The sequence below is a fragment of the Acipenser ruthenus genome, chromosome 26 (assembly GCF_902713425.1).
Source record: "Acipenser ruthenus chromosome 26, fAciRut3.2 maternal haplotype, whole genome shotgun sequence".
Lineage (NCBI taxonomy): Eukaryota > Metazoa > Chordata > Actinopteri > Acipenseriformes > Acipenseridae > Acipenser > Acipenser ruthenus.
In genome coordinates, this window is record NC_081214.1 from 15357620 (window position 1) to 15370191 (window position 12572).

Below are 12572 nucleotides of genomic sequence, written 5' to 3' on the forward strand. Positions count from 1 at the left end.
ACTGTGGGAACATAACCCTGTCCGACAAAACCCTGTTGCTTCCGTCTCTGTGTCGTGCAAAGGAAAGTTAAGACAGGAGTTTCAATAGAGGCTCATTGAACCAGAAAGAAAACCTCCATTCATCCCTGCTTGAAAAAGAAGCTCACTTGAGGTAGATCTGGCAACCGATTGGCTGTGGATTTGCTTGCCTGACACTTCAACAAGGCACATTCACAAGAGGGATAGACATTGGTAACACTGTCAGGGTACAGGGTACATTTCACATGGCAATTTAACAGCTATCATCTGTCATAGGGTTACTTCATATCATATTTTTTACTGCTCTATTACATGTTTTATGATGCATGAAATCATTTGGTGTGATTCGTATTGCAATTACTTGAATGCTGTGTTTTGTTTTTTTGCCTGTTCAGAATCTGTTCTTCAATTCTAGTTGCCAGCGATAGAGTATATTGCCGTATATGCTTGTTGATATAGTGACGGTCGCGACTGTCCGCGACTAGGGGCTGTACCAACCGATTCCACTCACTGAGCCCTCAAAGTCTTTTGCCTCTGACACCATGTTCTGCCACCTGGGAACCTTAAGACTAGCTGATTCAAACACTACAAAGGGGTACTCCAATCAGAAATAATAAGAAGACACTTGGTCAGTTCCACTAATTAAATGACCCCTAGCTCTTGCTCTAATGGCATTGTGATCAAATGTGAAACCTATATATATAAACCCAAGTGGTGCTGCACTGATGGTTTCATAGTGGCCAATTAGCACCTACCATCAAATAACCCAGGTAAAGAGATGATAAAGAAAATAAGTGCCACTATTTCGAGCAAATATGCTACAGTTTATCCTTCTTGTTTGTGATCTGTCCTTTCCTCAGTTTTCAGTTGGGGGATTTCAGTTGTTTTTAAAAAATGGTCCCCAAAGTATGGAATTTGGAGAAGCTCTTCTTTAAGAGATGTGTAATGTTTCGAAACTAGGATAGCTAATCACACACACTCCTATGGCTACACATGTGTCGCTTCTGGAAGGAATATTTGCAAACTGTAGCGCTGACTCCGTGACTTGTGCTCGTTTCCCCACGGGACTGTTTGTTTGCGGAACCCTGGTTTGGAATGGGGGGCTGTGATTGTCCCCTCCGTATAAAATGCAGTGGTAAAGTGTGGGGATAGTTTGCAGGGCTGGGATATAAATAGTGATGGAAAACTGTGTTGGGTGTGCGAGTTTGAAGATTGGCGGGACACTCCCATTGAGAGAACAGATAATCGAATACACGCTCAACGGAAAATCGACTCATGGGTTGGCACTACTGGCAGTGCATCGCAGTCAGCGCTTTTCGAGTGCATCCTCAACCCCTCCCTCTCTTACTCTCAGCACATCTCTGCTCTGGCACGCTCCTGTCACTTCTTCCTCAGCAACATACACAGAATTCGCCCCTTCCTCACCGACTACTCCACACAGCTCCTAGTTCAGGCCCTGGTACTGTCCTGCCTCGACTACTGCAACTCCCTCCTGGCCGGCCTTCCTGCCTCTGCTATCCGTCCGCTCCAGCTCATCCAAAACTCTGCTGCTCGCCTTGTCTTTTCCCTTCCTTATTTCTCCCATGCTACACCGCTGCTCCGCTCTCTTCACTGGCTCCCTATTGCTGCTTGCATCCAATTCAAAACTTGTACTCACCTATCGCTGTCTTGACTTTTCTGCTCCCTCCTATCTCCAGACTATCATTTCTCCCTACACCCCCTCTCGCCCCCTCCACTCCTCCCCACCGGCAGATTAGCTGTACCCCTCCTCCGCTCCCTTGCTTCCAGAGCCCACTCCTTCTCCACCCTTGCCCCTCAGTGGTGGAACGACCTACCCATGGATATCAGGATTGCTCAGTCCCAGACAACCTTCTGGTGCCTCCTCAAGACACACCTGTTCAGACAGCATCTGTAAACCTCACAACTCTCGACTATACTAGACTATATGGCACCCAATTGTACCAGTACTTGCATCAGCTTGTACTTGCACTGAACTGCTCCAGACCTTGCTGTATACTACTGCTCTTAATTATAACTACTTCTTGTATCTTGTATTTGACTTTACTCTTATAGGTATCCGTATTCATGTTTTTTGTAATTGCTCTTATTGAAATCATTCTCATCCATTCATTGTACTTACTACGTGCTCATACTGGACTTTACTCATATAAGCAAATAGTTTTCATAATGTGATATTTTACACTGTGATATTTTGTAATGTGATACTTTGTACTGTGATATTTTGTAACAATTGTAAGTCGCCCTGGATAAGGGTGTCTGCTGAGAAATAAATAAATAAATAAATAAATAAATAAATAAATAAATAATAATTTTTATGCACCTGGTAAATAGCCCTGAACTACTGCTACAATGTCCGTTTCTTTCAAAGAATAAAAAGTGACTGTTTATTATTCTTTTACTGATTTGCTCATGTTGCTTTCAGGTGAATGCAACCTGTGTGCTGCACTTCAATGCAATCAGTTTATTTAAAACTTTGCTTAATTATAGCTCACATGGTTGTTGACAGATTCATGCTAACTGGCATGCATGTCTTTAATTGAGACTGCATTCTATTGTCTCCCTGTTCATAGAGAATAAAATGTGCTGTTTGTTTTGAAACATGTCATTTTACATAATTGTATGTACACTTCCATTTCTGTGCTGTTATACTCCTAGCCCAGCTAATCTAAACCAGTAGGGTGGAGGCACCACCCTTGCAATTAATGCCCCTTATCAGATGTGCTGCCTTGCCTGTAATTCCATGTCTAACTAGCAATGTTGATTTATAGCACAAGTATATAGACTTGAGGGGTAATCCACCACTCCTATCCCTTTTTAAAACAGCTCATCAAACCCAGGTACCACATCTTTCTCCTTGGCTCAAGGCACCCTCAAGGGCAGTCATAGCGGAGAAGTGGGGTTAGGTATGTAACAAATGGCCTGTTTAAGTGATGCATAGTGTCAGAGTGAAATACAATCATTGCAACGATAATAAACTAGCCAGGAACTACTCTGGCTAATAACGTTTCCTTACTGCAACTAATTTGTTTTGTAATAGTACTTACTTTAAAATAGCGCCAGTGGATAATCTGTCATTATTACAGCAATTATAGAAGAAAGTCATGTAACATACATCCACTGTCACTGCTGCAAATTAATGTCCTTGATGGATTTCAACAGCATGTATAGAATAAGAAATGGTAATTGATAGTTTTGTTTTGGATAAGACCTAGATGTCATTAATTAAATAAAGGAGTTGTATAATAAAATGACTGATATACAGTATGTGGCAAAATTCAAGATATACTGGAAGACACTTTTAAGAGTTTGGTGGCAAATCTGCAGCAAGACAGAGGGATTTGGGTAGCTGAAACCCTGAAGTAGAACAGGTGTCTTGTACCGGAGAACATGCTGAATTGAATTGTTTTTTATTGCCTAAAGGTTGGTTTATACTTCTCTCGCCAACAAAAGCCGTATGTCAGCTGCAGACGCTTCTACGAGTGCGCCAGAAGGACCGAAGCACCCCCGAGTTCGCAGACTATGACGCAGCAAAGTGGTCGTAGCTGTCGGTCATACTTTCACCCAGTCTGCGTTATTGCCGGTGTCGACTAGGGTTGACAACAGGCTCCACAATCCCGCGACACTTTGAGACGGGATTTTAAAATTGCCGGTCTCATGAGCAAAGTGTTTGTGTAAATAGGCTCATATATATTTGAATGACCTGCAAACGAGTAAAACTGATCAGCTGTTCTCTATACTGCCTCCGATCAGACGTATTGAACAGCTGAGCAACGTTACTGATTTGATGGGGACAGTAATTGCATACAGAAAATAAATAGCGACGTTAACTTATTAGTGACTCAAACATATAAAAAGAATAACAATACTACAGATAAAATGCATTGTATTCATTATTACTGTTATTATTATACGAGTGGTTGCTGCGCATGGTAGCCTATGTAAGCACCAATATTCATTTTAGCAAAGGTTAATTTAATTTCATTCAGTTTGTGAATTTAATTTAATTTCATTCAGTGTGATGTCATTCCGACCGTCGGAGACACCACTGACTGAGACCAAAAATTTGATCGCAGTCGGTAGTATCAACCAGCCTTTAATGTGAAACTCAGACTGCACACATACATACAGTGTCCCCTCTCACTGCTGCTGCTCAGCAAAGCAGGGGTTAGCAATATTTTTTTTTAATGCCGCCCCAATTTAGCAATATATTTTTTTACTTGAGCACCCGCAACCACCACATTGTTTTTAGTTTAACAAAACCTTTAAAAACTACGAGAAATAAACCAAAAAAGAAAAAAACAGGAGTTAAAAAGATAGCGCTTCATAAGACAATATAGTACTTTAAATAGTTTTAAATAGTGGTTCTGCCTAACCAAATAATTTTCAAGTCGTTCCATGACATGCACAACCATTTACTCTCAACATGTTGGCCAATGATTAATCTGACCTAAATTATTAAAATTACATTTCGAATCAATAAAAGAAAAAGAAAACAGCAACATGCATTCCTTTAGAATTATATAATTTACAACTTGAATTAAGAACAAACATACAAATCATATGTTATGACAAACTTTTAAATAATGACCGTAAATAACTATGAATTCCAATGCATTACACTGCGTTAAATTGTGCACTTGTGCTTGTCGCAAAAAAAAAAAAAAACATTCCAGTTAATACCACTAGAGGGCAATACTCCTTCAACAATATGATACATGCCAAGCACTGTGTTATGCTATCAACGATTCTGCTTAAAATCGTGATCCACGCATAAGCCGTGTCCGGACATTTTGGATAACAGGTGTATAGACTGAAAATGTCCACCCTGAACTGAATGAATTAGAGGTGGCAATCTCTGAAGAATGGTCGTGTATTCCTGCAGAACAATTTAAACAGCTTGCAGACTCAGTTCTGTGCTGGCTGTTCATTGAAGCCAGATAAAGCTGCGTTATATCGGAGGTTTCTGTGTTTTTTTGGCGAAGTTTATGTGTATATTGGGACTGCTTAGACTTGTGCTTATCTTGTTAAGATAAATTTAGGTTAAGGGTGTATTAACTTCAGAAACCATTTTCACTTCTCCCCTAATCATTGGGTAGTTGAACTTTTAATTCTGATCACATTTCCTTCACTTTGTCTCTGAAGGTACATGATATTAGCCTGTCCCATGTTGGTCTGTACATATTAGATTCCATCATGTTTTCTAAGATGGACAAGCAATATGGTACGTAGGAGCAGTAGCGTAACTATAATTATATTTAAAAGTCCGTGTTAGACTATGTGCTTTGACTATGAGTCCAGGAGCTGCTCTTCTGCAGTTGCCTGCCATAGGCATATGCAATGTAGGAAAGATCAAACAGTCTTTATATTAGCACCAGCGCCACCTGGTGCACAGCTAGTGTATTGCCAGAATAACAAATGGAGACTTGATCCAAAGTGGTAGCTCGCTAGATGGTGCTGGACCTCTATGATGATCTAGCCTATGTTACATATATTTATGGCAGGCAACTACATAATAGAGCAGACCTGGAACTCAGGTCAAATGACCTTAACACAGAAAAAATAATGACAGTATTTGAGTAATTGTAATAAGAAGAACCAATCAGCATGATTGCAAACATGATGCAAAGGTAAAGAGGCTTTAAAAAATAAGACTAGGGACTGAACTATGCATCACAGCTGCTGAGTTTTACATCTCATCTGAAGGAAGGAGCACAGGGAGGTTAAGGGACTTGCTCCGTGACTGGGATTGAACCTGGCACCTCCTGGTGACAAGCCCCTTTCTTTAAGGACCACCAAGCCTCCACGAAAAAAAAAGTTTTATCATATGATCCCTGGGTGGGTTTAAAATAAATCACTTGTAGCTTTGAATTAGCATAGATCATACACATCCCATCAACTGTAAACGTAATTCATTCAGTCCTAGCTAGTGCACGGCTCCGAACTACAACGGGGTGGCGTTTAGGGATTGTCTCACTAATTCTTCTGGTGCTGTTGGTACTGAAATTGCCCTTTGAATTTGAATTTAAAACCCTGCGTCTGCATCGAGGATTGTGACTCGGGATCTTCGTGTTATGACACGCAAGTGTCCTACCACTAGCACGTCCGAGGAGCGAGGAGCTGAATGTGTATTAAATATCTAAAAAACAGTGGGGGAAAAGAGAGGAGGAGTTATGTCTCAGCTTTGTCTGTACTGGGGATGTTGATACCAGAGTGCAATTTAATAATTAACATGATTGAAAGGCGGGGTTTTATCAAACAATAATATAAAAAAAGAATCAGCGAATGTTTTCAAATGCACGAGCTCTGCAAGACAGAAATGTAATAACACCTATCTGTTCTTCAATGAGACGGCACAGACAGAGCTGCATTTCTCCATTTTTGCACACTATCCATGCTCCAGTTTTCATATTGACGGATTTAGTAGTAGTACGGAACTATCGTAACAGTGGCGACAACTCTGTATTCTCAGCTCATGTGTGTAAAAAGTTGCTTATGGTTATCCACTGATTATTATTTTTTTCTTAACATTTTATTTTGCAACTTAAGACAACGTCGCGGATTCACGAGCATATGAAGCATGAGTACTGGTGAGAGTGACAGCAATGCACCGGGAAGTGTGGCAGACCCCAGTAACGCTAACGAAAGTGAAAATAAAAAGATGGACAAAAGTAGAGTAGGAGAAGCCGAGCCACCTGAGACGCAAAATAAAGATGAGAACGAACACGTTGACGGCGGACGGCAACAACAACAACAACACCGAGGCGATGTGGAGCGGCCTGAGATTATACAGGGTCAGCAACTTGACACAGAAAAATATAATGTCCAGGGGACGGGGGGAAATAAAAAAGACGTATCCACGATAGGGGGAATGACTGCGCAGCTAATTGAGACAAGTTCCCCTGAAATAATCTCAACCGCCACACTCTCGGAACACGAACCTCCACCTGGAGGACCCATGGCTCGGTTCGAGCCACCGGAGGGAGGGTTCGGCTGGCTCGTTGTCTTCGCTGCAACGTGGTGCAATGGGTCGATATTTGGCATACAAAACTCTTTCGGCATTTTGCATGTGATGCTAGTGGAAGACATTCAAAACCCAAACGACAAGACCCTGCAGTTTAAAGCAGGTGAGTTTGTGACGCTTGTTGAAACGGATGCTGGTGCATCGTAGTCTGGCAAATTCCTATATTTCATATGTTTAAAGTTTTAACCTTTAAAAGGAGTGCAAACTTTTTATATCATAATTATTATTTTTATTATAATTATTAATATTTAGGTACCGGTGTTACTTCAGTGTTTGCTACTTTGTCAAAATTTGCTACCGGTGTAGTGTTAAAAGTGGTACATCGTCACAATGTAGTAGGCCCTACGTACCAAAACTTGACCCGTGTAAAGTTAGAAAGTGGTACGCTGCCACATTGAAAGTGGTACGCTGTGAAATTGTGGTACAGGTGCAATCAAAACTTTACAAAACCGTACTTTCTCATCCAAAAAAAAAAAATAGGTAGCAATTTTTGATTAGCGTCCTCGGTCTTAAAGAAAATAAAATCTGGGCACGAGCAGTGCAGGGTGAAAATAGTCTGGGCATGCGCAGTACGCAAAGTAGGAACATCTGATAGGTAGCATATATTGAGGTGACACGGTTAATTGAACATTCAGGTTTTATAAGCATACCCATACTGTATCTATAGTAGTATTGAAATTCTTGCCTTCACAGTGTAGTCAACAAAGTATCTGTAAAGTATCTTGCCCATGGAGTATTCTAGCAATACTATGAAATACTTGTCAAGTCATTCAAAAAAATGTTAAAAGCATGCATTGTCTTGAGAATTTGTACAGGTAGTTCTCTCATGCGCAATGACAGGAAACTGCCTGTAATGTAGCCCTGTCCAGCCTCACACCACCTACCAAAGTGAGTTTCTCACTTTAATATATCTGCATAAACCTTCAGTTAAACGATTTAACAATAGGAGTCCAGGAATACGATAAAAGATACAAGTCTGGAGAAGTTTGGTGTAGAATCAAGGCTGTTATCGTCTTCATCTTATAAAAGCTAACCATAGTAAAAGTATAGCAAAGTGTAATGAAGCATAGGTAAGCATTGGAAAGCACAGAGAAATATGGTAAGAAAATTAAAAAAAAAACATGGCAAACCATGGTAAATGCAGAGTATAACCATGGGGACACTTTAAAATTACTGTGCAAAATATAATTTAGATCTTCACTCTTCGCCCTCACCCTGAAGGAGTTCATTATCCCATTTTACCTGTTAAACCTGGAGCGGAATAGCCTGCCAGGACCGGGATCGCCACCCCGTGATTTAAACAGTGGCACTATTTAGATCTGCCATTGTTTCCATTAATACATAGACCCCTTTGGTTATGTCAGGGCTGTCCAATCACATCTTGGAGGGCCATTCCGCACCAGGTTTACGATCTGCAACCAGACAAGTCAAAGATCACCTGTAGATGGAGTTCAGCCAGCCTGCAGTCCTAACAGGGGCTGACAAATAGAAAGTCCCAATCTAAATCGATTTGCTGTCCATCTGCTGCTAATGGAAATCATCCAGTTTGATTTCAGTTTGCTTTGAAGGCAGTCCCAGTGGAAGATGTAAATGTGGCATAAGTTTGCATATTGATACAACTTTAAATAGATCAAGGTCCTGAGTGGCTTAATCATGCTGGCATGACCTGTAAGCAATTATTTGCTCTGAATGAGAGAATATGGACTCAGTGCCCTGGCTGACATTTGATTGCAGTTTATATTGGTGACCAATTGTAGCAGCGTGCCTGCGCAGGCATGGGTGTGCTATTTGGTGCGAGTAGTGAATGGACGTGCTTCATTATAGCTCCAGGGGTAAAGTGTGAGTCATTCCATGCCAATTGGACCAAAGTGAATGTTACTAATGCCAGTAACATTTGAAGTTTGTGACACACGTTTTGGATATCCGTTGATTCTTTTAAAACTTATCAATATAACATTCTGTCAAGTTAGAAATGTGATGGTGTGTTCAGTTGTTTTCCTTGGTGGATGACAGTGATAGAATGCAGGCATTCATCTGACGCTGTGGAGAGTGCTGATCAGCAATACAAAAAGTAATGGCCCTGCATGGATCGAAAGGGACACAAAGCTGTATTCATAAAGCATTTACGTTGCAGGTCTCTTCATATTAGACAGTCAGTTGTGGGCTCTGACTGGATTATTCATTGATCGTCAGGCTGAGCTGTGCTGTGAGTGGGAGGCTTTGCGACGTGTGTTTAACTGTACTGTGTTCTGTTATCTCAGGATGATTTGGAATCTCAATAAAAATAAACAGTGGATTGTTTCCACTTGTCATATAGTGGCCCATAATGGGCCAATTAAAGGTGGAACAACCTTGTATTTGAATAGCAACATTATCACAAGTCCCCTTCACTGTCTATCTTTCCTCTTCAAGTTAAAGTGAGCCTTGCACTTGAGTTCCATGCTACAGGTAGGAACCTAAATGAGGCCAGGCAGGTTCCTATTACCTGTAACACAGGAAGTAAATGTAGATGTTCATCAAATAAAAATACATTACTGTTTCAAAATGTTGTAAAAGTTGCAAACATTTTAAGGTTGTAAGTCATGTTTACCTTTCACTTTTGTATTTCTCCCTCACTTGTTCTGCTTGTTATGCTATCCTTGTCGTCTGAACTGCCAGGAAACTGCCTTGCATATTAAAACAAGCTTTAGTAGAGAAAGGCATGCTAGTGACGCATCTTCTTAGTTACAAGACCTTTGTGAAATGTTAATGCAACGCTCAAGTTAGGCCTCAGAAGTGGGCTAGTTCATGTTTGAAAATAATTATGACAGGACCCCTGCTGTGCGTGATGTAGGTCAAAGAATTAGGAATATAGGGTATAGAAAATATTCTTTACATCTCAGAAGAGATTCCTGAATGAATTAGCATGTTGTAAAGTGTCAGTAGCTTGAAATTACATTTTCATAGTAGTTCCACTTCATTTTTATGGTGTAATTACCTTCGTAGTTCTTATTGAAATTACTCAATTGTTGTGTTTTTTATTTTGTTTATAAGTCTGCCTGCCATAGTTATATGCACTGTACGCTAGACTAGCAACAGTGTCTTTATATTAGTAAGCGCCAGTACAGAAAAACCTTCAAAGAGGGAAATCACTAGATGGCGCTGTCTTTTACTTCTATAGTCTGATCTAACCTAGGTTGACTATATCTATGGCAGGCAACTAGAACAAAAGAGCAGCTCCTCAAGGTAAAAGCACCTTAACACAGACTTTCAAGATAATAACATTTTAACCGTTTAGAAACAAACTACTGTCACACCTCAAATGAAAAAAAAAATCTAAATGCATTAAGAATGTCGTCACATTCTTGCATAGTCCTGTGTGATTTTGCATTTTCCATTGACTTTAATGTAAAGTATTCCATGTATACACATTTAAAAATAGTGCTGGGTCAAACATGAGTTTTTCATGTTTGAATATTCTTTCAAAATTTCAGTGGATATTCAAATATTCTTTAATTTGGAATTATCAGGAAAAGAAAAGTAACATTTGTTCCAAATTACACTAAAACAATCTGTTGAGTGTTAAATAGACCTGTTAATCAATGACCTATTAAAGAAAGTGAAGGACAATTCTTCTTTATAGTGTTTTTTGGCTTTATAAAACATCAAAGTAAAATCACTGGAGGTATCTTAAGCACTTTCAAGTTGTCTGATTCCCAGTTTGGAACAATTTTCATCTTAAAAAAACAATAAAAAATACAGTCCATCATGTTTTACAGCGTTTGCTGTAACATGTGTTTCTTTCAAAACTGCACTTTTGAGACCTATGCAGCTATGGAAGTGCAGGTAGATGTATGGAATTCATTTGTTAACTACAATTACTTTACTATAAAACTGAACATGATTGTTGGACATTGTAGTGCAGGTGTAATAGGACTTCTTTTCTATGGATGTTTTTTTCTTTTGTGATTCCTAAAGATTACACAGTATGTGTGACGCTCCTACAATAACCAGTAGCATTGATTGGTGCTTGGCCATGTGTATAGAGCGTTGCCTAGGCGACCTGTATAATCCCTCTGGCCCAGGCTGTGTAGCAAAGATTAAAGATTGTTCATTATTAACAATTCTGTGGATCTAACAGGATAAGGCTGAAATGACATTAAAATGAACTATGAGAATATCAGGGGGAAAATGATTGCTGATAGTGGTCTTTTCTCAATAAATTTCTATGCTGGTGTGGAATGATTTTTTGTTTTTTAAATATTAAATATTATTGCATATAAATGTTCCTAGTCTTGGGGAGGTGTCCGTCCATCCATCCGTCTGTTTCTGCACATACATTTAGGCTATATCTTGACAGCTGCTCATCCAGATCTGATGAAACTGTATTACTTTTCAAGGTATCTAGTCCGGCTCTCTATTTGACTGGGCTAATGAAGGCTGCAGAATATCTTTAACGCTGCTCACCCACATTTGATTAAATTTTGCATGACATTTGCTTGAAGAATGTATTTATGTACTGTGGATCTAAAGACTTTGTGATGCTCACACCTGTTTGGGGTGGCTGTTGACAGCTGTACGGTTTGTAGAAGTAAGGTCCAGCGTCGTTTAGCGATCTTCCACTTAGGATCACGTTGCTTCTGTTAGCAGTGCACAAGAAGGTGCTGCCGTCTACCTGTATAAAGACATTTCAGCTGCTCCACTCTGTGACACATGTCTCTGGCAGGCAGCTAGAAGAGGGGAGCAGCCCCTGAACGCAAAGCCCTGTCCCTGCAGTAAGAACCACTCAGAATGATTGCAAACACACAAGCAAAGGGAAAGGGACAGGAGATCAAATAAAAAAAACAGGTCCATAAAATGCATTTGAAGCAACGTCCATGTCAGAGATGTAGGTTTGTATCCTTCCTTGTTTTTTTAACAACGTTTTACTTGTACAAAAGAGGCGAACACAAAAGAAACTGACATACTGTACACTCAGCGTTAAGTCATTTGTCTAATTGTATTAGTAACCTCTCTTTGTGAGCGGATTGAATAGTGATACTCCCTTATATAATGTAAGGTGTGCGACACAGGTATGTATTGTGATATAGGACTGAAAGCACTGCACAGGCACAGGCTTCTCAGTGCTGAATGAAAAGGGCTTTTCATTGTTAGGTTTTATTTTATTTGACTTTAGAATTTTATAAAAACAGGTTTGCTCTGCCTTGAATTCATAAACGCATACAGGGTTTCTTTTTAATAAATCTTCCAATTATTACACGCCAAATAATTATCTTGCTTTTACAAACAGTATCTTATTTTTATGAAAATATCCTAGAGTTTATAATAGCTACTTGAGTACTAACAATAGTTTGGACATTCATGTGAAATCATTTTCAAAATTGAAATGTATTTTTGTTTATGACTGTAAGTCACTCTGGATAAGGGCGTCTGCTAAGAAATAATAATAATAATAATAATAATAATAAAATGAACCTTAAAATCAGAATATCAAAACATTTTGGATCTTTTTACAATTATACTTTTTAACTCT

At 39.5% G+C, this 12572-nt stretch overlaps 1 protein-coding gene across 1 annotated transcript in view; it reads left to right on the forward strand.

The window, feature by feature from the left end:
- The first annotated feature begins 6198 nt into the window (after positions 1 to 6198).
- The window catches only part of LOC117430796 (monocarboxylate transporter 8), a 36635-nt gene continuing 30261 nt past the window's right edge, over positions 6199 to 12572 (forward strand). Inside the window, exon 1 of the mRNA XM_034051277.3 lies at positions 6199 to 7163. Within this exon, the coding sequence (XP_033907168.3) occupies positions 6617 to 7163 (547 nt within the window). The 5' untranslated portion in view covers positions 6199 to 6616. The remainder of the gene's footprint in view (positions 7164 to 12572) is intronic.